The 26,577-nt window shown below is 41.7% G+C and overlaps 4 protein-coding genes across 5 annotated transcripts in view; 3 read left to right on the top strand and 1 right to left on the bottom strand.

The window, feature by feature from the left end:
* Window positions 1-26,577, bottom strand: part of LOC120543671 — a 620,163-nt gene that overhangs the window by 496,689 nt on the left and 96,897 nt on the right. The gene's annotated exons all lie outside the window — the stretch shown is intronic.
* On the top strand, window positions 7,107-7,777 carry LOC120543685 (E3 ubiquitin/ISG15 ligase TRIM25-like). The gene has a single exon (XM_039776843.1). The coding sequence runs from the start codon at window positions 7,154-7,156 to the stop codon at window positions 7,607-7,609; it is 456 nt and encodes a 151-aa protein (XP_039632777.1). The 5' UTR covers window positions 7,107-7,153; the 3' UTR covers window positions 7,610-7,777.
* Window positions 11,489-13,510, top strand: LOC120543676 (tripartite motif-containing protein 16-like). Its single transcript, XM_039776833.1, has one exon. The coding sequence runs from the start codon at window positions 11,638-11,640 to the stop codon at window positions 13,381-13,383; it is 1,746 nt and encodes a 581-aa protein (XP_039632767.1). The 5' UTR covers window positions 11,489-11,637; the 3' UTR covers window positions 13,384-13,510.
* On the top strand, window positions 19,099-20,910 carry LOC120543677 (E3 ubiquitin/ISG15 ligase TRIM25-like). The gene has a single exon (XM_039776834.1). The coding sequence runs from the start codon at window positions 19,121-19,123 to the stop codon at window positions 20,792-20,794; it is 1,674 nt and encodes a 557-aa protein (XP_039632768.1). The 5' UTR covers window positions 19,099-19,120; the 3' UTR covers window positions 20,795-20,910.

The raw sequence follows: 26,577 nt of genomic DNA, 5'->3' as shown, positions 1-26,577 counted from the left end.
TGTCACTTTTGCTGAAATATTTTTTATTTTTTTCTGACGATTTTTGTCACTTTTGCCGCATTAAAAAAAAAAACATTCTGACAGTTTTGTCACTTTTTCCGACATTTTTGGGCACTTCTTTTCTATGATGGCGGGGGAACTTTCTCCTGACTTCTTTAGGACTTTATGTCGACCAAACTGTGAGTGAGAAGACTATATGACACACGCAATAATGCAGTCAAAGATATTTTAGTTTTTCGATTAAAGCCTATCAATAAACATGTCTGGCCCTTGATATGATTACTATTTTCCATTGTGGCCCTTAGTTAAGTTGAGTTTGACACCCCTGCTCTAGAACATTGTAAATGTAGATATAAACCTATGAAAGACAGAAGAGCTTTAGATTTAGAACAACAGTGTGTATTTGGTATATCCAAAAATTTACTATTATAAAAGAAGTTTTTGCCATTTGATGCAAATGCTTCATGTTGAGATGTGTTTATGGTATTTTGAATGCAGTGCTTCATGTTGAAGGAGATGGGAGGCATTTTGCATTTTGTGTGTTTGCAGTTTGGGAAACTGTGTGTAGAGTTTTGAAAAAAGAGGATATAGTTTTGAAAACATGTGTGAGCAGTTGGAAAAACCTGTAAACTAATGCTGCATTCAACTGAACCTCATTCACTCTGAGAAACTCCAACTGTGGTTACAAAGTACCTTTCTGCCATCTAGTGGCTCTTATTGTTGCATCGCTGTCCCTGTTGAAATAAAAATGTTTACATTGAATGGAATCGTGACTATTGATGATATTAGTTTATATTACAGTCAGAAATGTCTAAATTAAACAAGTGGTCTGTGTGTGTGTGTGTGTATATCTGTGTGTGTGTTTGTGTGTGTGTGTATGTCTCTGTGTGTGTGTGTCTGTCTGTGTGTTTTGTGTGTATGTGTGTGCGTGTATGTCTGTGTGTGTGTTTGTGTGTGTGTGTGTGTTTTGTGTGTATGTGTGTGTGTGTGTGCGTGTATGTCTATGTGTGTGTGTATGTGCGTGTGTGTGTGTGTGTGTGTGGTGTGTGTGTCTTTATGTCTGTGTGTGTGTGTGTGTGTGTGTGTTTTGTGTGTATGTCTGTGTGTGTGTGTATGTTTTGTGTGTCTGTGTGTGTGTGTGTTGTGTGTCTGTGTGTGTGTGTGTTGTGTGTATGTCTGTGTGTGCGTGTGTGTTTGTGTGTGTGTGTTTTGTGTGTGTGTCTGTGTGTGTGTGTATGTGTGTGTGTGTCTGTCTGTCTGTCTCTCTCTGTGTGTGTGTGTGTGTGTGTGTGTGTGTGGTGTGTGTGTCTTTATGTATGTCTGTGTGTGTGTGTGTGTGTGTGTTTTGTGTGTATGTCTGTGTGTGTGTGTGTGTATGTTTTGTGTGTCTGTGTGTGTGTGTTGTGTGTATGTCTGTGTGTGCGTGTGTGTTTGTGTGTGTGGTGTTTTGTGTGTGTGTATGTGTGTGTGTGGTCGTCGTCCTGTCTGTCCTGTGTCTGTCTCTGTGTGTGTGTGGGTGGCCCTGGTGGTGGCCTTGTGTGTGTGTGGTGGTGTGTGTGTGTGCAGAGAGTGGCCCAGGTGGTGGTGAGGAGGATGTGTGGGTGGTGGAGGTGGTTGTGTGTGGTGGGGTAAGGAGGGTGTGTGTGTGGAGGGGGTGTGGGTGTGTGGGGGTTGTGTGGTGGAGGTCCTGTCAAAGTGGCGAGGTAGGGTGTGGAGGTGGGAGGCGAGGTGTGGGTGGAGGGGAGGAGGAAAGGATGGAGAAGGGGGGTGGGGCAGCCCAACCCATGAAACAGATAAGGAAACCCAAAACCGAACCCAGGAACCCAGGAAACCCAAACGAAACCCAGGAAACGAACCAAGAAACGGAAACCGCAGGAAACCCAGGAAACCAGGAAACCCAGGAAACGAAAGAAACAACCAGTAACGGAAAGAAACCCAGAACAGGAAACACAGAAACAGGGAACGAACCAGAAACCCAAACGAACCCAGGAAACAAACCTGAAACCCAGGAAACAGGGAACGAAACCGAAAGGAAACGGAAACCCAGGAAACGGAAACGAAACAGAAAAAAGAAACCCAGGAAACAGGAGGAGAACGAACACGGAAGGAAATGAATGGAAACGGAGAACGAAATAGGTGTAGGGAAATGGAAAGCAGGGGGCCAGGCAGTGGGGAGGGGGGGGGGGCCAAGGAACAGGAAATGAAAGGAAAGGGAAATGAAACGGACAGGGTGGAAGCAATGAAATAAACAGGAGAAAGAAATGGAAATGAAACGGAAAAGGAAATAATGAAACAGGGAATGAAATGGAATGGAATGAATGAATGAAGGAAACAGGGAAATGAAAGGAAACAGGGAAATGGAAGGAATGGAAATGGAATGAAGGGGGAAAGGAAATGAATGAAATGGGAAATGGAAATGAATGAAATAAGGGGAATGAAGGAAGGGAAATGAGTGGGAATGGAAGAATGAAAGGAAATGGGAAATGGGGAATGAAATGGAAAAAGGGAAATGAAGAATGGGAAAGAGGAAGGAATGGAATGAAAGAGGGAAATGAATGAAAAATGAAATGAAGGGGAAATGGGGAATGAAATGAATGGAAATGAAAGAGGAAATGAAACAGGGAAAGAATGAATGGAAATGGAAATGAAACGAATGAAATGGAAATGGAATGGAATGAGAGGGAAATGAGGAACAGGGAATGATGAATGAATGAAATGAAAAGGGGAAATGAAATGAATGGGGAAATGAAATGAATGAAATGGGGAAATGAATGAAATGAATGAATGAAATGAATGAAATGAAATGGGGAATGAAGAATGAATGAAATGAAAAAGGGAATGGAAAGAAATGGGGAATGGAAATGGAGAAAGGAAATAGGAAATGAATGAATGAAATGAATGAAATGAAATGGATGAATGGAAAGGAAAAGGGAAATGGAAATGGGAAAAGGAAATGAATGAAATGGGAAAAGAAGAAAGGGGGGAATGAATGAAATGGAAATGGGAATGGAATGAAATGAAATGGAAATGAAATGGAAAAAGGGGAAAGGAAATGGAATGGGGGAAGTGGAAATGGAAAGGAAATGGGGGGGAAATGGGGGAATGGAATGGAAATGAAAAGGGAAAGGAAATGAAATGAAGGGGAATGGAATGGAAAGGGAAATGGGAAAGGAAATGAAATGAAATGGAAAGGAAAGGGAAGAGGAAGGAAGGACAGGGAAAGGGGGAGGGGGAATGGAGAAGGGGAGGAATGGAGTGGAGGAAGGGAGGGGTGGAGCCCAGATGGAGCCCAGAAGGGGAATAGTGGAAGGAAGAAAGGAAGGACAGTGAATGGAGGAGGAGGAGGACAAGAGGAATGGAGACAGAGGTGGATCATTTTCTGTATTATTTATGCGTGTGTGAGTGTGTGTGTGTCTTAACAAGGGTTAAGGCTTGGTTTTAGGATTAGGATTAGAATTAGGTTAGGGTAAGGTTAGGGTAAGGTTAGGGTAAGGGGCTATGGAATGCATTATGTCAATGACAGGTCCCCACAAAGATAGTGCCACAAACCTGTGTGTGTGCGTGCGTGTGTGCGTGTGTGTGTGTGTGTGTGAGCTGGGTACAGAGCACCGTGTAGTATGTGTATTGAATGTAATATTTGTTCATGTATTATCATGTTTTATGTATTATTTATGCGTGACCTGTTTGTGTGTGTGTGTGTGTGTGTGTGTGTGTGTGTGAGACGTTACATGAAAACCATGCGGTTGTTCTTTGCTGAAGTCCCCTGTTATTACAGTGTTATTACCAGTCTGTTCACATCATCAGTATCGACAGGTTTCAAATGTTCAACATCAAATAAACACATCATCATTCAGCGTATTCTCATTAATTTATTCATAGAATTACAGCGACTGCTGGCTGGTCACATGACATTTAAGTTTAGCCGAGAAAATGTGAGCCGGGTACAGAGCACCGTGTAGAGGTGTGTGTGTGTGTGTTTGTGTCTGTGTGTGTGTGTGTGTGTGTGTGTGTGTGTGTGTGTGTGTGTGTGTGTGTGTGTAGTATGGGCATTGCAACACACCCAGTATCTCTCTCAAACTGCTCCCCGTCTAGGAATGAAGCTAAACTTGATAACTCCTCCCAAACACTGGACATGCTGTTTTTAGATCAGAGATTAATCTAGTCTCACTTCTCAGCAGGGGCAGATCTACAGGGGGGCAAGGTGGGGCAGCTGACCCCCACTGTAGGGCCTTGCCCCCCCAGCTGCCCCCCTAACTCTGGTGTTAAAAAAACTTTGCTTGTAAAAACAAACTGCCACTATGTGCACAGGCTTCTTAAAACATTGAAACAAACAATGAATTTATATTAATTCATAATAAATAATAATTGTAGATGTAATCTTAGCCCCCTGCCCCTCAAATACTTAGCTACGTCCCTGCATCAAACGCGCAAGTCGGCCGCGGCGCCATTCAGGCTCGCACACAGCGAGTCTGCTGCGGTGTGGGGGCCCTGCATCCCGGCAAAGACTGGAGCGACCAAGCCCTCCCCCGAGCCTCTCAAAGTGAAGTCTGTTTCCCAGGTGAAGTTAAAACACACGTTTCATGTAAAGTTAAATTTGTAATAATTATAATGTCTGCTAAAGGCGAGTCAGTATCAACAACAGCGGCGTCTGTTAGCCAAAAGTCAAATTGTTCCCTCGGGGTTGTAAGTGCGCATTCTGCTGTTTGATTAGTTTGATTTCAGTAAAGACAAGAAGAGCATAATACAGAATATTACAAACTGGCATGTTTGATTCATAACGGTTTTACAGAGGGTGTCGCGTTCGGTGGCGTTACGTTACAACACACTACACAGAGCTCGCTGAGTCCGATCATTTGTATATGATTAGTTAAGGAGTAGGCTACTATAAAATCCACTTCCTCTCACATATCACGGCAATACGGCTGCACAAATTAAACCAGGCAACATACTTTACTGTCAAACTGGGAAAACAACAAATACAACGGGATTAAGAAGGCTAGTCTAAACATAACTGATGTGTGCATGTAATAAATCTCGTCTGATGTTATGTTTTTAGGCTACTTATTAGCTACAGGGCCATACAGTGTAATGTAATACAAGAATAACAAGAGCTTTTCACATCTTGACTTTTGCAGGCCAGAGTAGCTGGAGATATTAGCTGAAGCCTAAAAGTGGGAATATTTCCAGCCAAGAAAATCCTGAGTAGTGCACAGGAGGAAGAGGAGGAGGGAAATGAAGAAGGAGAAGACAGTAAACTGGAGAGACCAGGCAGGTCAGAGCAGGAGAAGACCACAGAAGGAGATGCAGAAATGAGTGAAAGAGAAGAGGGAAAGGAAGAATTGACAGTGAGGGATGAAGAGGAGGCTGCAGGTTCACAGAGAGGGACAGAGGCAGAGAGTGATCGGAGGAGGAGATGACAGAGAGGAAGAGGAGGCTGCAGTAACCCCTGGACCATATGGTTGGTTTATATTCTCCTTACATATAAATTGCAGTACAGTAACATAACATGTCCTGTGACATGATGTGTTTTCAGTTTTTGGCTATTTCCATTCTGTTGTATATGTTATAGGGTTAGATATGTAAATATTTACATATACAACAACAGTTCACTCTTCTCAAGACACTTTACAGATAGAGTAGGTCTAGACCACACTCTTTAAGTTACAATGACCCAACAATTCTCCCAAGAGCAAGCATTTGGTGCAACAGAAACATCAGACATATCCAGGGTCTTGGTGGTCGCTGGTTAGATACAGATATACAGTTACAGAGAATTATGATTCATAATAATGGTAATTATAGTAACAAAAAAGATAATGGAACTATGACTAGAAATAATAGTTGTAGCAGTTTAGGGCATAGCAGGGCGTCGCGGGGCGTAGTAGGGCATATCAGTTTACATATGGGGGTTCCCATGTACCGTCTTCCCCTGCCACCCTACCAAGATCTCTCGCTACCCCTTTGCCCCCCCATGTAACATTTTCTAGATCCGCCACTGCTTCTCAGGAACACACACAGACCCGCACACACAGACACATACACACAGACCCGCACACACAGACACATACACACAGACCCGCACACACAGACACATACACACAGACCCGCACACACAGACACATACACACAGACCCGCACACACAGACACATACACACAGACCCGCACACACAGACACATACACACAGACCCGCACACACAGACACATACACACAGACCCGCACACACAGACATACACACAGACCCGCACACACAGACACACACACACAGACCCGCACACACAGACACATACACACAGACCCGCACACACAGACAGACACACACACACACACACACACACACACACACACACACACAAACAGCCAGCCGTTTCCTGGGTGACCTCTAACCTATCCCGGTCCAAAACGTGATGCACGTCCATGGTGAAAAGTCACGTAGTAAAAGATCTATTTCAGGATTTTATTAATAAATATCAGATCAAACAAATATACATTTATATTGGAAAATGTATTATTTTAAACAAGCTCTACAGGTGTGTGTGTGTGTGTATGTGTGCATGTGTGCATGCGTGTGTGTGTGTGTGTTTGTGCGTGTGTCTGTGTGTAGTTGTGTGTGTGTGTGTGTGTGTGTGTGTCTTTGGAGAGAGCAGAGATAACCTGAACTATTGAAAAGTTAAAGCCCTCATCATTCAGAAGAAACCCTCTCAGGATGTGTTCTTGTCCTAGGCAGAACTATATTTAATATGTCAGCAGCATTTTGATGATGGTTAAGGTGGCGCTAAATCTATTCTATATATTTCTCAGATTGTAGTTACTTTGCAAATTTGCTATTTACTGAAAAAAGCTGTGAATCATTCATGTGTCTTCCATGTTCAGTGTTTGGATTTTTGTAAACAATATAAACTTAATAACAGGACAGCTCAGTCATTTAGTAAACTGGGGATCTGTCTCCAAACCCTCTGATTCTAAGAAGTCTTTACCTCATACTAATGGTAGATTGGGCATTGCAACACACCCAGTATCTCTCTCAAACTGCTCCTCGTCCAGGAATGCAGCTAAACTTGATAACTCCTCCCAAACACTGTACATGCTGTTTTTAGTCTCACTTCTCAGGAAGAGAGACTCAGACAGTCGTTGTCACTGAGCGAGAGCTGAAATGGCGCAGAAAGGAGTTCAGCTGGACCGGGAAACCTTCTCTTGTTCCATCTGTCTGGATCTACTGAAGGATCCGGTGACTACTCCCTGTGGACACAACTACTGCATGAACTGTATTAAAAGCCACTGGGATGTAGAGGATCGTAAGTACAGCTACAGCTGCCCTCAGTGCAGGAAGACGTTCACATCAAGGCCTGACCTGCTGAAAAACAACTTGTTAGCAGATTTAGTGGAGGAGCTGAAGAAGACTGGACTCCAAGCTGCTCCTGCTGATCACTGCTATGCTGGAGCTGAAGATGTGGCCTGTGATGTCTGCACCGGGAGAAAACTCAAAGCACACAAGTCCTGTCTGCAATGTCTGGCTGCTTTGCAATGTTACGTCTATTTAAACGTCTCTTTACTGATGTCATGTGAAGTTTGGACGTGTCTTCCTGCAGTGAACATCCCAGCAGGTTAACAAGTGAAATGTGTAAACTGATGCAGGACACAAGAGGGCGCCTTCATTCTGCTAACCAGGGCTGTAGTGGAGGTTAGAGCTCCTCAGCTCACTTTGTCTGCAGGTCTTAGTTAACATATTTTCAGGTTAATAGAAACCTTTTATAATAAACATGCAGTGTGCATTGGACTTGTGGTTTCTTACTGCTAGTCTGCTTGAATCTAGGCTTAATATTTTCTTTAGATAGGCTTCTCTGCTTCACTGTTACTGTATCTTTGTCTGAGGACATCATCAGGCTTATTTTAGGGGGGGTAATGATAAGAAAAATAATGATTAGATTCATCACTCTCTACGTTGAATCAATCTTCCTTCACCATTCATCTGTTTGTGTCGTGGTGTAGTGTGTCTGATTTATTTCTATTTCACTGTCAACTGGTGGACAGAATTTTAGAGGGAGGCTAACAAACGAGTGCCCGCATGCACAGTGACATCATGTGGACGAGCAACGTAGAGAGCGACTGAAGAGAGATAGCACCGACATTAACCCAAAGCAGTGAATCGGAGAAATAAAACGTTGTTTTTTGCTGGTTCAAATCCCCGTATGGACCAAAAGTATGGAGTGTGGACTCCTGGGCACTGCCAAGGTGCCCTTGAGCAAGGCACCGTCCCCCCCCCCCTCAAAAAAAAAAAACCCGCCTCAGGGGGCCAGTCCAGCAGTTGTAGCATTCACTCTAAGGGCCCTATTTTAATGATCTGAAACGCAAAACACAAGTAGCTTTGTGGGCGGATCTCTGGCGCTGTTGCTATGATACCGGCGGGATAAATGACTCTTGCACCCGACGCAAATCTAAAATGGGTTGGTCTGAAGTAGCTAGGTGTGGTTTGGGCGTAACGTGCAATAAACCAATCAGAGCGTCATCTCACATTCCCTTTAAGAGCAGGCGCTCTTGTTCCATGGCGGATTGCTATTATGATGGCGGATTTGCCTGGCGCACGCCAGCGGGAGCTGTCCGGGATGCAGCAAAGTAATAAATGCCCGTCTTGCTGTCTTGACCGGGTGGCGATGTTGCTGCGGCCTCTCGGGCGCATCTCCTCAAGTGTGGAGAGGATTGCTGCAGCCATGGAGCGTGGGCCTCCAAACGCACCACCTGCTCCTGTTGTGCCCCTTCCTCCCCACTCCATCTCCGTCCACCCGCTCGCATCGCGCATTACTCCCGGACCAGATCCCACCGTAGTTCAACATCACGTCTCCTTAAGTCCTCTAATATTTCCTCATTTATGTCATCAACACATCCATGATTCATGGAAATGTGTAAAACACAACAAACCACAAAGAATGCAGCGTCTCTTTGAGGATTGTACTGTAAAGCCTCCTGATCTATCCAAACACCTGAAGCGCATTTTCAGTAATATTTTTCCTTGTAATTATGTATGGTTTGCAAAAATGGGAACTGCTGCGTCCGTGTAGATGAGAGAAGCAAAGTGTATGCGCGTTGTGCACACGCTACATTATGGCCAAGCATGCGCCCCTAAAATAGCATCTGAGTAACGCGCCACTGACTTTAGAGTAGCGCCACTGTTTTTAGACCAGGTTTTTCCAGGGTGGTATTTCAGAAAGCAGGTTTAGTGAAAACTCTGAGTTTGTTAAGCCTGAGATGAGGGAAACTCTGGGTTTTCTGTTTCAGAAAGAGAGGTAACTTCACCTCTGAGTCAGTTACTATGGTAACTGAGCCTGTGAACCTAACCTGGTCACCAGCAGGTTTTCTTCAAGAAACCTTGAGTTTGTCTCAGTCTCCTCCCTCTGACACAGCGCTCTCTCATTTCCTCATTCATTCATTCAGTCTGTATCGGGCGCATTTTAGCGCAGTTTGTTATCGGCATGAATAATAAAAAAAATATGTTGGTTTATTAACCATGCAATTTTATTTCTCAAAACATGGCATTTCCTTTTGTCTACGATCCCATTGATGAAGAAGCTGCTTTACTTCACAGAGAGTTAAACATATGTCGGGAGATGATATTGAAGCCCCGACATTTTAATTTTCAGATAACTTTCTATTTGAGCGGTATCGTTTTTCTTCCCAGTCGATCAGTTATGTAGGCCTAGCCTACATAACCTTATCATCCTCATATCACTAACATCACCCATCTATGCTCTTACATTCTAGCAGATTATTGTGTCGCATTACGTTTTTTTGCCATCGGCATTTGTCTTTAAAATATTGGTGATGCGGAGCATATTAATAAAGCCACTGTAGCAAAGTGCCGTCAGAAGAGTGTGACTCGCTCTGAAACGTGTTATAGCCTAAACGTTTTTAAAAGGAGTTCCACGGTATTGCAGGTGAATGATGTAAACCCTTTGAAATAAAAGATTATGGATTATAATTCTGTTAATGATGGTGCTGCAGCCTCAGAATGGGATTAGTAGGACTAGGACTTTTTCGCCCGCAGGATTGCACCTAAATCAAATAGATTATAGGTTCAATACCATTTCACCAGCAATATTAGGCTATACTTATGATTAAATATGATATACACTATATTGGAATATACGCATTTACTCTAGCAGAAATTTTCTGCACGCAAATTCTCTCTCTTTTGCAGCAGCCGCTGTGTTTGGTTTTTTTTAACTTGCTGTACGTGTGCATGACTATTTCCACCGACCCGTTTGTTTGTGGTTGTTACCATGGTGAATCGTAGTATCATGGCTCCATTCATGCTGCCTTTTTATTGTGGTCGTGCACGCGCATGAACCTACTCTGAGTTGATTGAACCAACTCATATCAGCTGTTCTGAAACCAAAAACTCAGAGTTTCCCATCTCAGGGTAAATCAACTCAGACCTCAGGGTTACACTCAGAGTTTGTTAAACCTCCTACCTGAAATACCACCCTGGTCTGTGGCAGAATTGTTTTCTGAAACTGCGAAATAGCACTAGGGAACGTTTGCACCTGAACACGCCTCCTCTTTTCACTGAATCACTCCACACAGTACCATTCACCTCCAGTTCTTTTATTCTTCTTTGTCTGTCTGTGTGTGTGTCTGTCTGTGTGTGTCTGTCTGTACGTGCGTGTGTGTGTGTGTGTGTGTCTGTGTCCGTGTCTGTGTGTGTTCGTGTATACGTGTGCGTGTGTGAGTGATTTCTGTAAAGAGTTGCTGTTCAGAGAAAACGAAAGTAAAGAGTCCCATTACATGATGAACCTGTTTGTTCACTGTTGACTCACGTTGGGTTTATTTGTTTCCACCTGGCTCCACACAGCACCATTCACCTCCAGTTCTTTTATTCTTCATTTAAAATCAGAACGGTTTAGAGAGAGTTACCCTAAATATGTTCAGCTCACCGGAGAAACATCCTTTTTAAAAAGCTGCTGTCTATGCCACACCTGCCAACATGGGGCTGTTGAAAATACTACGAAATTTAAAATATAGTCAAAGTGAACTCAAAGAAATGTTTTCTTTCTACTAGTGTGAAAGATGTTTCTGTCTGTTAAGGATCTAGAGTGATATATTTCCCTCTCTGCAAACATGAAGTAACAAGTTCCTGTGTGTGTGTGTTGGTTTTTTGTGTGTGTGTGTGTGTGTGTGTGTGTGTGTGTGTCTGCAGCTGCCACATATGGCGGAGCTGTTGCTACTTATACCCTTAAGAACCGAGTATTGTGCTTATTAAGTAATATTGTGAAGACCTGCTGCGTGCCACTGGTCCATGAGTTTGCGAATGTATTGTTCTGCATTTGCAATATTTGTGTCCCTGTACCATTTTTCTTCATGTGGACATAAATAAATGGTTGAAATGTGTGTGTGTATGTGTGTGTGTGTGTGTGTGTGTGTGTATCTATCTATCTGTCTGTCTGTGTGTGTGTGTGTGTGTGTCTGTTTCTGTGTGCGTGTGTGTGTGTGTCTGTGTGTACTATGGGCATTGCAACACACCCAGTATCTCTCTCAAACTGCTCCTCCTCCAGGAATGAAACAAGACTTGATAACTCCTCCCACACAGTTTCACATCTCAGGAAGAGAGACTCAGACAGTCGTCGTCACTGAGTGAGAGGTGAAATGGCGCAGAAAGGAGTTCAGCTGGACCGGGAAACCTTCTCTTGTTCCATCTGTCTGGATCTACTGAAGGATCCGGTGACTACTCCCTGTGGACACAACTACTGCATGAACTGTATTAAAAGCCACTGGGATGGAGAGCATTGTAAGTACATCTACAGCTGTCCTCAGTGCAGGAAGACATTCACATCGAGGCCTGACCTGCTGAAAAACAACTTGTTAGCAGATTTAGTGGAGGAGCTGAAGAAGACTGGACTCCAAGCTGCTCCTGCTGATCACTGCTATGCTGGAGCTGAAGATGTGGCCTGTGATGTCTGCACGGGGAGAAAACTCAAAGCACACAAGTCCTGTCTTGTCTGTCTGGCTGCTTTCTGTGAGAAACACCTTCAGCCTCATTATGAATCAGCTCCATTAAAGAAACACAAGCTGGTGGAGCCGTCCAAGAAGCTCCAGGAGAACATCTGCTCTCGTCATGATGAGGTGATGAAGATTTTCTGTCGTACTGATCAGCAGCTTATCTGTTCTCTCTGCTTAATGGAGGAACATAAAGGCCACGACACAGTCTCAGCTGCAGCAGAGAGAGCTGAGAGGCAGAGAGAGCTCGAGGGGAGTCGACAGACCATCCAGCAGAGAATCCAGGACAGAGAGAAAGATGTGAAGCTGCTTCAACAGCAGGCGCAGGCCATCAATCTCTCTGCTGATAAAGCAGTGGAGGACAGCGAGAAGATCTTCACTGAGCTGATCCGTCTGCTGAAGAAAAGAAGCTCTGATGTGAAGCAGCAGGTCAGATCCCAGCAGAAAAGTGAAGTGAGTCGAGTCAAAGAGCTTCAGGAGAAGCTGGAGCAGGAGATCACTGAGCTGAAGAGGAAAGACGCTGAGCTGAAGAAGCTCTCACACACAGAGGATCACAGCCAGTTTCTACAGAACTACCCCTCACTGTCACCACTCAGCCAATCAACATCCAGCATCCATAACTGTCCTCTGAGCTGCTTTGAGGACGTGACAGCGGCCGTGTCAGAAGTCAGAGATAAACTACAGGACGTCCTGAGAGAGAAGTGGACAAACGTCTCACTGACAGGGACTGAAGTGGACGTTTTACTGCTACAACCAGAGCCCAAGACCAGAGCTGGATTCTTAAAATATTCACGTGAAATCACACTGGATCCAAACACAGCACACACACAGCTGTTATTATCTGAGGGGAACAGGAAAGCAACAGTAATGAGACAACAACAGTCTTATTCTAGTCACCCAGAAAGATTCACTGGCTGGTGGCAGGTCCTGAGTAGAGAGGGTCTGACTGGACGTTGTTACTGGGAGGTGGAGAGGAGAGGGGAAGGAGGAGTTAATGTAGCAGTCGCATACAAGAATGTCAGCAGAGCAGGGGGGTCGGATGAATGTAGATTTGGACGAAATGACAAATCTTGGATGTTAGATTGTTACAACAACAGTTATATATTTTATTACAACAATGTCCGAACTCCCGTCTCAGGTCCTGAGTCCTCCAGAGTAGGAGTGTACCTGGATCACAGTGCAGGTATTCTGTCCTTCTACAGCGTCTCTGAAACCATGACTCTCCTCCACAGAGTCCAGACCACATTCACTCAGCCGGTCTATGCTGGACTAAGGTTTTATTGGTATTCTGGATACTCTGCTGAGATGTATAAAATGAGATATGCTGTACGTCAGTTGTATGGTTGGTCTGCATTCTATGCTGAGTTGTCTGCTGAGTTGTGTAAATTGAAATAGACAGAAGTCATTTAAGGGTTAAATTCTGTGTTTTAACTCTTCAACATATTTAGTCTCCATGTTTGTTACTGAGAGCTGATTGTTGTGACATTCTATTTTTTTGACGTTTTTTGTCAGTGTTTTAGACATTTTTCATGATTGTACTGTTCAATGTTTTTGTTGCTTTTTCTTGTCGTTTTGCTTCAAGCAAAAAAATGTTTCGCTTTCTTCGACATTTATTTGCTTTTCTAAACGTTTTTTATAAATTAGCTTGACATTTTGTTTTGCTTGTGTTGACATTTTAGAAGTGATGAGATTTTTGTTTGTTGAGAAAAACATTCGGGGAGAAGCTCTCATTGTGCTCAGATGAGATCTGTTATTTTACCTTTGATTGTTGAAACAGGACGATATGTTAAAAAAGCTCTTTACCGAGATGATCTGTAGATATTAGCTGTTGTTTGTTATTCATGTATTTCTCCACGTTATGTACAGTACAGGCCAAAAGTTTGGACACACCTTCTCATTCAATGTGTTTCTTTATTTTCATGACTATTTACATTGTAGATTCTCACTGAAGGAATCAAAACTATGAATGAACACATATGGAATTATGTACTTAACAAGGGGCATAACTGAACATGTCTTATATTTTAGATTCCTCAAAGTAGCCACCCTTTGCTTTTTTATTAATAAGGGAAATAATTCCACTAATTAACCCTGACAAAGCACACCTGTGAAGGTAAAACCATTTCAGGTGACTACCTCATGAAGCTCATTGAGAGAACACCAAGGGTTTGCAGAGTTATCAAAAAAAGCAAAGGGTGGCTACTTTGAAGAATCTAAAATATAAGACATGTTTTCAGTTATTTCACACTTTTTTGTTAAGTACATAATTCCATATGTGTTCATTCATAGTTTTGATGCCTTCAGTGAGAATCAAAAACTAGTCATGAAAATAAAGAAACATTGAATGAGAAGGTGTGTCCAAACTTTTGGCCTGTACTGTATCTGCGAGACAGGAAGATGTCTGTTAAATAGCGGTGTCTTGTAATCCCATGTGGACCAGGTGTCGGGACCGAGGAAAGTAAGAATTAAACTGATCTTAAACAAAAGAATACATGTGGCCAACCTGCACTCAGAGACAAAGACTACCTACTAATATGCAGAAGTCTAAGAACTACAGGCTTGTAGTTTCTAACACCTCAAAAAAAGTTTCCGACGAACTTTTTCCCCTGTCTTTCTGCCGCAGCTGACGCTGTGCAAGGAGTTTGCAAGCACTTGTACAAAAAAACTTCCATTTTCCGGACAAAAGTGTAATTATTTCGGTGTTCTGGAGAACATTTCTGGATCCTGGAAAACATGCACCTCCTATTTTCAAAACTGCAGAAGAGACACACACGCATACACGTGCGTGGAATCGCTACATAGCTAGCCCACAGCGAAGTAGCTTATTAGTGTACCCCTGTTTTGTCTGTTCTTTTCTCTGCAACACTTGCTTCACACTAGCTAACAGTTAGCCCCTAGCCACAAATAAGCTTTAGCTTTAATCGGCTAGCACTTAGCTTGAACGAGCTAACTGCTAAATCACAGCTCTGGCGGTGTCCCCCGCCCTCTTGATCGCTTTTCCTAGCAACCCCGTGGTCTCGTAACCTCCCCACTTTTCCACACACATGCACACACACTATCACAGGCCCAGAAACCCAGAGAGGCGTCTCACCATATGCTTGCTTTGTTTTGGTTGTAGGTTATAAAAACGTATATAGGTTTTGATGAGTGAAGAATTATTGAAAGGCCATTGTTAATTTTGAAGTTAAATTATCTATTATACTTTAAATAGTTTTTGTCTGTGATTATTTTGTGTATTTGTTGTAATAATTTCTGGTTGAACAGTCAGTGCTCGAATTCACCCCTTCTTTTGTTCCTTAAAAGATACCAGATAGATTAACCAAGTTAATTAAGATCTGTATTTTAAAGGGAACACCACCTAATGAGACTGTTTCACAGTTTGATTATTGGCCCCTGAGTTCAGGGTGGTGCCCCGTTTTGATTGTTTGCCAATTTGGTAAAGTTATTAATACCCATATTCATAACTTTATTAATATTGATAAAACATCTTTGATAATTTGCCAATAATTGAATCTGTACACCTACGAATTCCCCACATGGGCCAAATGTTTGGCATGACACAGAAATCATATCAAACAAAAAGTGTATTTAGTTTCTCTTCCACTGCATGGCTCTGAAGAGAGAAAGCACCAGACCTCCTTTATCCTACACACTTTGTTCTCCTTGTGGACATTTGTAAATAAATCTAGATTTATATTTATTTGTTTGGTGGACCAAAATGTTGTTATCAAAATCATAATCAATTTCTCATTCTTTTCTTCTACATAGCTGAGATTCTGGTTCTATGTGGATGAAGTGAATCTGTTCATGAAACCATTGTACAAGAGTCGTTGGCTGTGTCTCATTCCACATCCTTCCATCAGTACATTGCTACTGTGCACTGACCACTTACTGCTGTAGTGCCCACCTTTGATGGTTAGTATTGTCCCAAAATGAAGACTTATTAAACAACCGGAAATGACGAGCGGGATGAGCGTGATGAATGCAAAACATGTGAACGTGATTTTCCAGTCCGCTTTCCTGTATGCACATGAGGAGCAGCCGGCTCGGCTCGCCACCTCACAAAATCTGACGAAAATCTTTTAAACTGACCCTTGTCGATCTGAAATGAAGACAGATTCAGCGACTGCATGGCCTATTTCTCGCTTAAAATGTTTTCAGAAATACGTTTCGGTGAACTATTTTCGTAAAATACAAGATCGTATTCCATCCGAACCGCCATGACAGTTCAGTTAGAAATTCTCGAGCAGCCATACCCACGTGACACGTTCGTCCAATCAGCTGCCAGTCAAGGGCTCCCTTCCGCTTTTTAGTCAAGATGGCGCTCGTTTAATGCGCGTAGGGTCCATTGTACCACACTGAACTTTTTGACTGTTTTTATGGGGTCATCCAGGTACTTTCAGTGCAATGTCTTTTTGCGTTATCTACACTATATACTTAAAACTAAGTGTTTGAAGTGTGCAAATACGCGGTTTGAGACACAGCCTTTGAACAGACTTTAGTGATGGGATGTGTGAACAAACTGAAGTTTTACAAAATGAATAAACTAACATGAATAAAGTATTTTTCTTCCTGTCTTCATTGCAGGGTTTCATACAAAGCTGACGGAGAAAATGTGAAACTGATATGAGAGTATAACTGAGGCACTTTTCCTCCTGAAACACCACAAAGTACAGTGTTGATGTTTAGAGTCAGTCAGTCTCTGTCCTTTTTAACTTTCCTCACTCAAACTGCTCGGTCACAGAGAAATGAGCAGAGTTTTCTATCACTTGTTGCTTTTTACAGCCAACATTTCCTCTGCACTGAGTCAAATGTTCCTGGAAGTGGAACATTTGTAAAGAAATGTAGATTTACATTTATTTGTTTGGCGGACCAAATGTTGTTATCATAATCATAATCAATAACTTATTCTTCTCTTTTACGTAGCCGAGATTCTGGTTCAAACAACGTGATTGTGTGGATGAAGTGAATCTGTTCATGAAATCATTGAACAAGAGTCTTTGAACAGACTTTACTGATGGGATGTGTGAACAAACTGAAGCTTTACATGATGAATAAACTGACATGAACAAAGTATTTTCGAGTATAAGTTAGGTACTTTTCCTCCAGAAAAACCACAAAGTACAGGGTTGATGTTTAGGGTCGTCAGTCTCTGTCCTTTTTAACTTTCCTCATTAAAACTGCTCTGTCACAGTGAAATGAGCAGAGTTTTCTATCGCTTGTTGCTTTTTACAGCCAACATTTCCTCTCTGCACTGAGTCAATAAATATTACACAGATTTAGAAGTCCTGACACACATAAGACAATAGATAATGTGTAGTTGATTCTTTACATTTGGTTACATGTATTTCCACATAGAGAAGGGGGAGAGGTTACAACTTAAGAGGGGATTTGAGGAGCAATTAACCATAGTCCTCAAAAATCCACTGGAGTTTAAAATTACAACTCAAAGAAAGAGGAAGGTCACGGACATCCGGCCGAAATTATTGACATCTGGTGGAATTTCCGGTGCCACTGGAGCCATCCTGGAAGTGGAACGTGTTGGATATAGACTAGTGTCTCCTTAACTTCTTTCACTGCTGTGTTTAACAGTTTATTTCCATAATGACACGTTCACAGTTACTTGAAATCTTCTGCAGATCACAGTCAACAAGTCAATCAATTGTTGAAGTAGAAAATGAATCCGTCGTTGTTTTTGTTAAGGAACAATAAAGCTCAGACTGAAATCAAAGCGGTGATGGATTATTATTATGATAAACAATGTTGTTGCTTTTTTTTGGACAATTTTAATATTCACAATTTTCAATTCATTCGTTGCTTTTTCAGACATTTTTGTCGCTTTTTTCAAAAGAAAATTGTTGCATTTGTTGTTGTTGCATTCTGAGTTTATTTTTATTTTTTACCAACGTTTTTGGCACTTTTTCTGAAGTTCTGGGGGCTTTTTTCCGACATTTGTTTTTTTCTTCTTTTTTTTTTTTTTTTGACAATGGAATCATCGGTTGTTTTTGTTAAGGAACAATAAAGCTCAGACTGAAATCAAAGCGGTGATGGATTATTATTATTATGATAGAAATCATTGCACAAAAGGGTTCGAAACTGCATTGGTTGACCCCATTGGATTTCCAAAATGGGGAAAAAATTAGAATAGAGACAAAATGTGTCATGTTTGTTGGTTTTCTGTTGTAGTTTTTTCCTGTTTTATTTAGTAGTTTCACTGCTCTCCCATGTTATGTATGGTTTTACTTCCTGTCATCTATTTTCTCACCTGTGTGATTACCTGTCCCCGCCCCTATGTGTTGCACCTGTGTCTCATTGTCTTGTGTATTCAGTCTTTCCTTTACTCCGGTGTGAGATTGTCTATTTTCCTTGTGTGCAGCCTTCAAGTCTTTTTCCCTGTGTTCCTGTATTCCTAAATTACTGAGTTCCTGACTCCTTGGATTTTTTACTGTATATGGTGCCAGAGGAGCAAGATTTTTATTTTATTTTTAATTACCTGCTTCATGTAGTTCTACTGGAACATAGTGTCAGTTTCAGCAAATAGGACAGAAAGTTAGTTTTATAAGGCTTACCTACTGCACCTTTAATGTGGTGCTAAATCTATTCTATATTATTCACAGATTGTAGTTACTTTGCAAATTTGCTATTTACTAACAAAAAGCTGTGATACATTCATATTTCTTCCATTTTCTGTTTTTGGATTTTTGTAAACAATATAAACTTAATAACAGGACAACTCAGTCATTTAGTAAACTGGGGATCCGTCTCCAAAGCCTCTGATTCTAAGAAGAGTTTACCTCCTAAAAGCTGAAATCAAGTGAAAAGTGTTGCTGCCTTATCGCATACTTTTTCTTTTTAACTTTAGTACAAACTGCAGCTGCTCATTACGTACTGTTGCCCGCAGTACAGTCTGCAGACAATTTTTACTTAAAACATTTTTTCTGGCATACTAATGGTAGCATGGGCATGGCAACACACCCAGTATCTCTCTCGAACTGCTCCTCATTCAGGAATGAAGCAAAACTTGATAACTCCTCCCAAATGCATGCTAATTTTAGATCAGAGCTTAAACTATATAGTTTCACTTCTCAGGAAGAGAGACTCAGACAGTCGTTGTCACTGAGCGAGAGGTGAAATGGCCCAGAAAGGAGTTCAGCTGGACCGGGAAACCTTCTCTTGTTCCATCTGTCTGGATCTACTGAAGGATCCGGTGACTACTCCCTGTGGACACAACTACTGCATGAACTGTATTAAAAGCCACTGGGATAAAGAGGATCGTAAGTACAGCTACAGCTGCCCTCAGTGCAGGAAGACGTTCACACCGAGGCCTGTCCTGCTGAAAAACAACTTGTTAGCAGATTTAGTGGAGGAGCTGAAGAAGACTGGACTCCCAGCTGCTCCTGCTGATCACTGCTATGCTGGAGCTGAAGATGTGGCCTGTGATGTCTGCACTGGGAGAAAACTGAAAGCACACAAGTCCTGTTTGCAATGTCTGGCTTCTTTCTGTGAGCAACATCTTCAACGTCATTATGAATCAGCTCCATTAAAGAAACACAAGCTGGTGGAGCCGTCCAAGAAGCTCCAGGAGAACGTCTGCTCTCAACATGATGAGGTGATGAAGATTTTCTGTCGTACTGATCAGCAGCTGATTTGTTATCTCTGTTTAATGGAGGAACATAAAGGCCACGACACAGTCTCAGCTGCAGCAGAAAGGACTGAGAGGCAGAAAAAGCTTGAAGGGAGTCGACAAAACATCCAGCGGAGAATCCAGGACAGAGAGAAAGATGTGAAGCTGCTTCAACAGCAGGCGGAGGCCATCAATCTCTCTGCTGATAAAGCAGTGGAGGACAGCGAGAAGATCTTCACTGAGCTGATCCGTCTCCTGGAGAAAAGAATCTCTGATGTGAAGCAGCAGGTCAGATCCCAGCAGAAAAGTGAAGCGAGTCGAGTCAGAGAGCTTCAGGAGAAACTGGAGCAGGAGATCACTGAGCTGAAGAGGAAAGACGTTGTGCTGAAGAAGCTCTCACACACAGAGGATCACACCCAGTTTCTACACAACTACCCCTCACTGTCACCACTCAGCCAATCAACATCCAGCATCCATATCCATCCTCTGAGCTGCTTTGAGGACGTGACAGCAGCCGTGTCAGAAGTTAGAGATATACTACAGGACGTCCTGAGAGAGAAGAGGACAAATGTCTCACTGACAGGGACTGAAGTGGACGTTTTACTGCCACAACCAGAGCCCAAGACCAGAGCTGGATTCTTAAAATATTCATGGGAAATCACACTGGATCCAAACACAGTAAACACACAGCTGTTATTATCTGAGGGGAACAGGAAAGCAACATTCATGGGAGAACAACAGTCTTATTCTAGTCACCCAGACAGATTCACTGGCTGGTGTCAGGTCCTGAGTAGAGAGGGTCTGACTGGATGTTGTTACTGGGAGGTGGAGAAGAGAGGGAGAGGAGTTTCTGTAGCAGTCGCATACAAAAATATCAGCAGAGAAGGGGTGTCGGATAAATGTAGATTTGGACGAAATGACAAATCTTGGGCATTAGATTGGGACAACAACAAATATACATTTTGTTACAACAATGTCCGAACACCCGTCTCAGGTCCTAAGTCCTCCAGAGTAGGAGTGTACCTGGATCACAGTGCAGGTATTCTGTCCTTCTACAGCGTCTCTGAAACCATGACTCTCCTCCACAGAGTCCAGACCACATTCACTCAGCTCCTCTATGCTGGAGTAAGGGTGTTTCGTTGTTCTTCTGGAGCCTGTGCTGAGTTGTGTAAACTGAAATAGACAGAAGTCATTTAAGGGTTAAATTCTGTGTTTTAACTCTTTGACTTATTTAGCCATGTTTGTTGCTGAGAGATGATTGTTGTGTCATTCTATTTTTTCGATGTTTTTCCTGTGTTTAAAGTTATTTTTGCTTTTTTCTGTTCTTTTTGCTTTCATGAACAATTTTTTGTCACTTTCTTCAACATTTATTTGCTTTTCTAAACGTTTTTGTAAATTAGTTTGACTTTTTTTTTAGCTTGTATTGACGTTTTAGAATTGATGAGATATTTTTGTTTGTTGATGAAAACCATTCGGGGAGAAGCTCTCAATGTGCTCAGATGAGATCTGTTATTTTACCTTTGATTGTTGAAACAGGCCTATATGTTAACACTCCTGTTGTCTTCGGGTCACATTTGACCCATTTTCAAAAAGTTTCTATATCAGAAATTTGGGTTTCTTTCAACCAAATTGTCAAAGAAAATAACATGGACGGTTCCATACAACCATTACTCTTTAATAGTAAAATAACTGATCAGTTCACTACTTTCATTGAATTTGGGTGTTTTATTAAATTTTATAGCATTTGAATAAAAAAAAAAAAAAGATAAAACAACGTTGAAAAAAGTGTAAAGAATTTCGGAAAAAGCTTCAGAAACTCAGCGAAAAACATCAGGAAAAAAAAGGCCAGGAAAAATGACAAATTTTGACCCACAAAAAATAAAAGAAGCTCTTTAGCGAGATGATCTGTAGATATTAGCTGTTGTTTGTTATTCAAGTATTTCTCCACATTATGTATCTTCTGGACAGGAAGATGTCTGTTAAATAGTGGTGTCTTGTAATCCCATGTGGGACGGGCCAAATGTTTGGCGTGACACAGCAATCAAATCAAATTAAAAGTGTATTTAGTTTCTCTTCCACTGCATGGCTCTGAAGAGAGAAAGCAACAGACCTCCTTTATCCTGCACACTTTGTTCTCTTTGTGGATATTTGTCAAGAAATCTAGATTAACATGTATTTGTTTGGGGGACCAAATGTTGTTATCATAATCATAATCAATAACTCATTCTTCTCTTTTACATAGCTGAGATTCTGGTTCTGTGTGGATGAAGATAATGTGTTCATGAAATCATTGAACAAGAGTCTTTGAACAGACTTTACTGATGGGATGTGTGAACAAACTGAAGCTTTACGTGATGAATAAACTAACATGAACAAAGTATTTTCTTCCCGTCTTCATTCCAGGGTTTCATACAAGGCTGACGGAGAAAAAGTTAAACTGATATGAGAGTATAACTAAGGCACTTTTCCTCCTGAAACACCAACAAGTACAGTGTTGATGTTTAGAGTCAGTCAGTCTCTGTCCTTTCTACTTTCCTCACTAAAACTGCTCCGTCACAGAGAAATGAGCAGAGTTTTCTATCACTTGTTGCTTTTTACAGCCAACATTTCCTCTCTGCACTGAGTCAATAAATATTACATAGACTTGGAAGTCCTGACACACATAAGACAACAGATAATGTGTAGTTGATTCTTTACATTTGGTTACATGTATTTCCACATAGAGAGGGGCTCAATATGTATTTTGATTCGTGGGGTGGTTTTATGGATTAGTCTGAACGAATCGATTAAACAAAGTGTAAATATGTTGCAATTTTAGAAAAGGTACTAAAGATTTATTTTTGAAAAGTACAGAAGTGAGGAAGGAGAGTGAACATCACGCTGATGTTAATGCTGCTTGATTTTAGTTTTTGTGTGTTCTTCCTTATCTTAATAGCTAGATAAAGTACGATGTAAACTGGAGTAGTACTTCTGTAAAATGGTCTGTTTGATTTATTTTGTTTGACTGTGACGAAAAGAGAGCTGAGCCAGAAGGCAAAGCTCTCGATCTACCGGTCAGTTTTTGTTCCTACACTCCTCCTACCCCCCTAGTATTAATAAGCCAAAAATCCGCGAAGGGAGGTTGGTCGGGGTGGTGGATGGGTCAACCAACACAGGACTTTCACCTGTGAAGAGAGCTGGGATCGCGTCCTGTGTGAGCAGACCAGTGTCATGGCAGTTCGTGAAATGGTCACGTTCGAAAATCGTGACCTGTACACAAAATAAACGAGAAAATCGTGACCTGTACACGAATCAATAAATAAAAATAATGTGACCATTTCATGAACTGGCGTGAGACTGGGTTGGATTTAGATGTGATAAGGTCTGGGGGGATTTTTTTGGTGTGTTTTTGTTATTCATTCATATATTTTTTAATGTATTCTTTTCTTTTGATTGTTCAAAATACAGATTTAATAAACACGCAGTGTGCATTGGACTTGTGGAGGTTTCTTACTGCTAGTCTGCTTGAATCTAGGCTGAGTACTTTCTTTAAATAGGTTCACTGTTACTGTATCTGTCTGAGGCAGGGACATCATTAGGCTTATTTTAGGGGGGGTGAAGCTACCCTAAAAGGTTCCTAAGCGCCCACCCCCCCAATAATAATAAGAAAAATAATGATTAGATTCATCACTCACTACGTTGAATCAATCTTCCTTCACCATTCATCTGTTTGTGTCATGGTGTAGTGTGTCTGATTTACTGTCAACTGGTGGAAAAGGCAGAATTTTAGAGGGAGGCCAACGAGCGCCCCACGTGCACGGTGGCATTATGTGGACGAGTGACATAGAAAGTGACTGAAGAAAGAGAGCATCAATCGACATTAACCAAAAGCAGTGAATCTGAGAAATAAAACGTTGTTTTTCGCTGGTTCAAGTCCCCGTACGGACCAAAGTACGGAGTGTGGACTGGTAGCTGGAGAGATGCCAGCTCACCTCCTGGGCACTGCCAAGGTGTCACCAAGGTACCCTTGAGCAAGGCACCGTACCCCCCAACCCCCCAAACTCTCAGGGGCCGGTCCAGCAGTCACAGCCCACTCACTCTAACATTTCTCCATTTGTGCAAGAATAGGACCTGAGCATGTGTGTATTTCAGGCCTGTGTGTAATTTCCCCACTGGGGATTAATAATTAAAACAAGTATAAAGTATGAAGTAAGTCTGGTCTCATTGGTGTAAATTGTAGGGATGAGCGAGTACAGCATTATCTATATCTGTATCTGTTCACCATATGAATGATCTGTATCTGTATCTGTACTCGGACTGGGCGGGGCCTAACCCGGAAGTGGGTGGGGTTGTCTTGAAATGGGCGGGAATTTGACCAGTATGTTATTTTAAGCATGCAATTGATATGGGTTGATCAGAAATTGTTATATTTATTGCTGATTAGAAAACAATTTACATGACAGCATCAGCATTGAGCTTCAGATCAATGGTTTTGATCACGATAACAAACGAACTATATACAGTTCTGCAACAATGAATACAACACATGCGTTTGCAATTATGAAGTAAAATGTAATGAAAAAGAGTTTTCATACTCAACATACAACTTTTAATTTTTTCATGATCATTGTGATTATTTATTTTTTTTGGTTCTTTTTTCTATTTTTTTATTTCCACACCAGGTATGTGTGTGTGTGTGTGTGTGTGTGAGAGACAGAGAGAAAGAGAGAAGAGAGGGGGTGTTGTGTGTGTGTGTGTGTGTGTGTGTGTGTAGCTTAATTTGTAAAATTATTTATACCACAACTACCTTTATTTTTTTATGAAATACAGCAAGAAAGTGTCAGACACTGTGCGTGAAGTAAAAAAAAACTGGTTAGAGCCAGCTGACGGTTTAAAAAAGAAAAAAAATCTCCGACAGGCAGAGACGCAACGCGAGTCACGTTCTACCAAACCCCACGTTTACATGAACTCTACTGGTTAATAAGGAAGTACTACAAACCCCACGTTTACCTGAACTCTACTGGTTAATAAGGAAGTACTACAAACCCCACGTTTACCTAAACTCTACTGGTTAATAAGGAAGTACTACAAACCCCACGTTTATCTGAACTCTACTGGTTAATAAGTAAGTACTACAAACCCCACGTTTACCTGAACTCTACTGGTTAATAAGGAAGTACTACAAACCCCACGTTTACCTGAACTCTGGTTAATAAGTAAGTACTACAAACCCCACGTTTACCTGAACTCTACTGGTTAATAAGGAAGTACTACAAACCCACGTTTACCTGAACTCTACTGGTTAATAAGGAAGTACTACAAACCCCACGTTTACCTGAACTCTACTGGTTAATAAGTAAGTACTACAAACCCCACGTTTACCTGAACTCTACTGGTTAATAAGGAAGTACTACAAACCCCACCTTTACCTGAACTCTACTGGTTAATAAGGAAGTACTACAAACCCCACGTTTACCTGAACTCTACTGGTTAATAAGTAAGTGCTACAAACCCCACGTTTACCTGAACTCTACTGGTTAATAAGGAAGTACTACAAACCCCACGTTTACCTGAACTCTACTGGTTAATAAGTAAGTACTACAAACCCCACGTTTACCTGAACTCTACTGGTTAATAAGGAAGTACTACAAACCCCACGTTTACCTGAACTCTACTGGTTAATAAGGAAGTACTACAAACCCACGTTTACCAGAACTCTACTGGTTAATAAGTAAGTACTACAAACCCCACGTTTACCTGAACTCTACTGGTTAATAAGTAAGTACTACAAACCCCACGTTTACCTGAACTCTACTGGTTAATAAGTAAGTACTACAAACCCCACGTTTACCTGAACTCTACTGGTTAATAAGTAAGTACTACAAACCCCACGTTTACCTGAACTCTACTGGTTAATAAGTAAGTACTACAAACCCCACGTTTACCTGAACTCTACTGGTTAATAAGTAAGTACTACAAACCCACGTTTACCTGAACTCTACTGGTTAATAAGTAAGTACTACAAACCCCACGTTTACCTGAACTCTACTGGTTAATAAGTAAGTACTACAAACCCCACGTTTACCTGAACTCTACTGGTTAATAAGTAAGTACTACAAACCCCACGTTTACCTGAACTCTACTGGTTAATAAGTAAGTACTACAAACCCCACGTTTACCTGAACTCTACTGGTTAATAAGTAAGTACTACAAACCCCACGTTTACCTGAACTCTGGTTAATAAGTAAGTACTACAAACCCCACGTTTACCTGAACTCTACTGGTTAATAAGTAAGTACTACAAACCCCACGTTTACCTGAACTCTACTGGTTAATAAGTAAGTACTACAAACCCCACGTTTACCTGAACTCTACTAGAGCGATCTGTTCTCTTGTCAGTGTTCTGTGAGTGAGCAGAGCGGGACACACAGCAACACAGTACATCTGTATGTGTGTAGGGGAGGGGCTCTGGGACTACTAGCCTATCACAGAACGCAGACACAGTCAGCTACCCAATGAGGATTTTTATTCAATCCGAGCACAGATATTGACTCGTATTACTCGTATAATACTCGTACTCGGCAAAAGTGCTTTATCCGTACCGGATACTTGTTTCAGCCGAGTATCCGGCTCAACTCTAGTAAATTGGCAGCTTTCAGAACGCTGCAGATCGCTGCATTGCAAGAAGCTGCAGGTTTCAACTCGTCCAGAATCTTTGGTCTGAACTTGCTACTGCACACACAGTGAGGGACACACAGTGAAATTGTGAGTTGTTTTTATGACTTGCTTAACTTTAGCTACGTTTACTTGAGGTAAAGGAAATGGAATATTTTAGTTGGCTATGGAAAACAACAGTCTAGCTAGAGTGAAAGAGTGGGAAAAAAAAGAACTAACCAGTATCTGAAGCTCTCTATTCTTTGCCATTAATACAGCCTGCTATCTCTATAGTATTCAAAACAATATCAGTCTCCACAGAATGTTCTCAC

This window comes from Perca fluviatilis, chromosome 16, assembly GCF_010015445.1.
Source record: "Perca fluviatilis chromosome 16, GENO_Pfluv_1.0, whole genome shotgun sequence".
Taxonomy (NCBI): Eukaryota; Metazoa; Chordata; class Actinopteri; order Perciformes; family Percidae; genus Perca; species Perca fluviatilis.
Note: the sequence above shows the minus strand (reverse complement) of the source record. Positions and strands in the feature narration are given on the sequence as shown.

Excerpts from the sequence above, each read along its gene's own strand:
- LOC120543685 (XM_039776843.1), top strand. The coding sequence starts at position 7,154 with ATGGCGCAGAAAGGAGTTCAGCTGGACCGGGAAACCTTCTCTTGTTCC.
- LOC120543676 (XM_039776833.1), top strand. The coding sequence starts at position 11,638 with ATGGCGCAGAAAGGAGTTCAGCTGGACCGGGAAACCTTCTCTTGTTCC.
- LOC120543677 (XM_039776834.1), top strand. The coding sequence starts at position 19,121 with ATGGCCCAGAAAGGAGTTCAGCTGGACCGGGAAACCTTCTCTTGTTCC.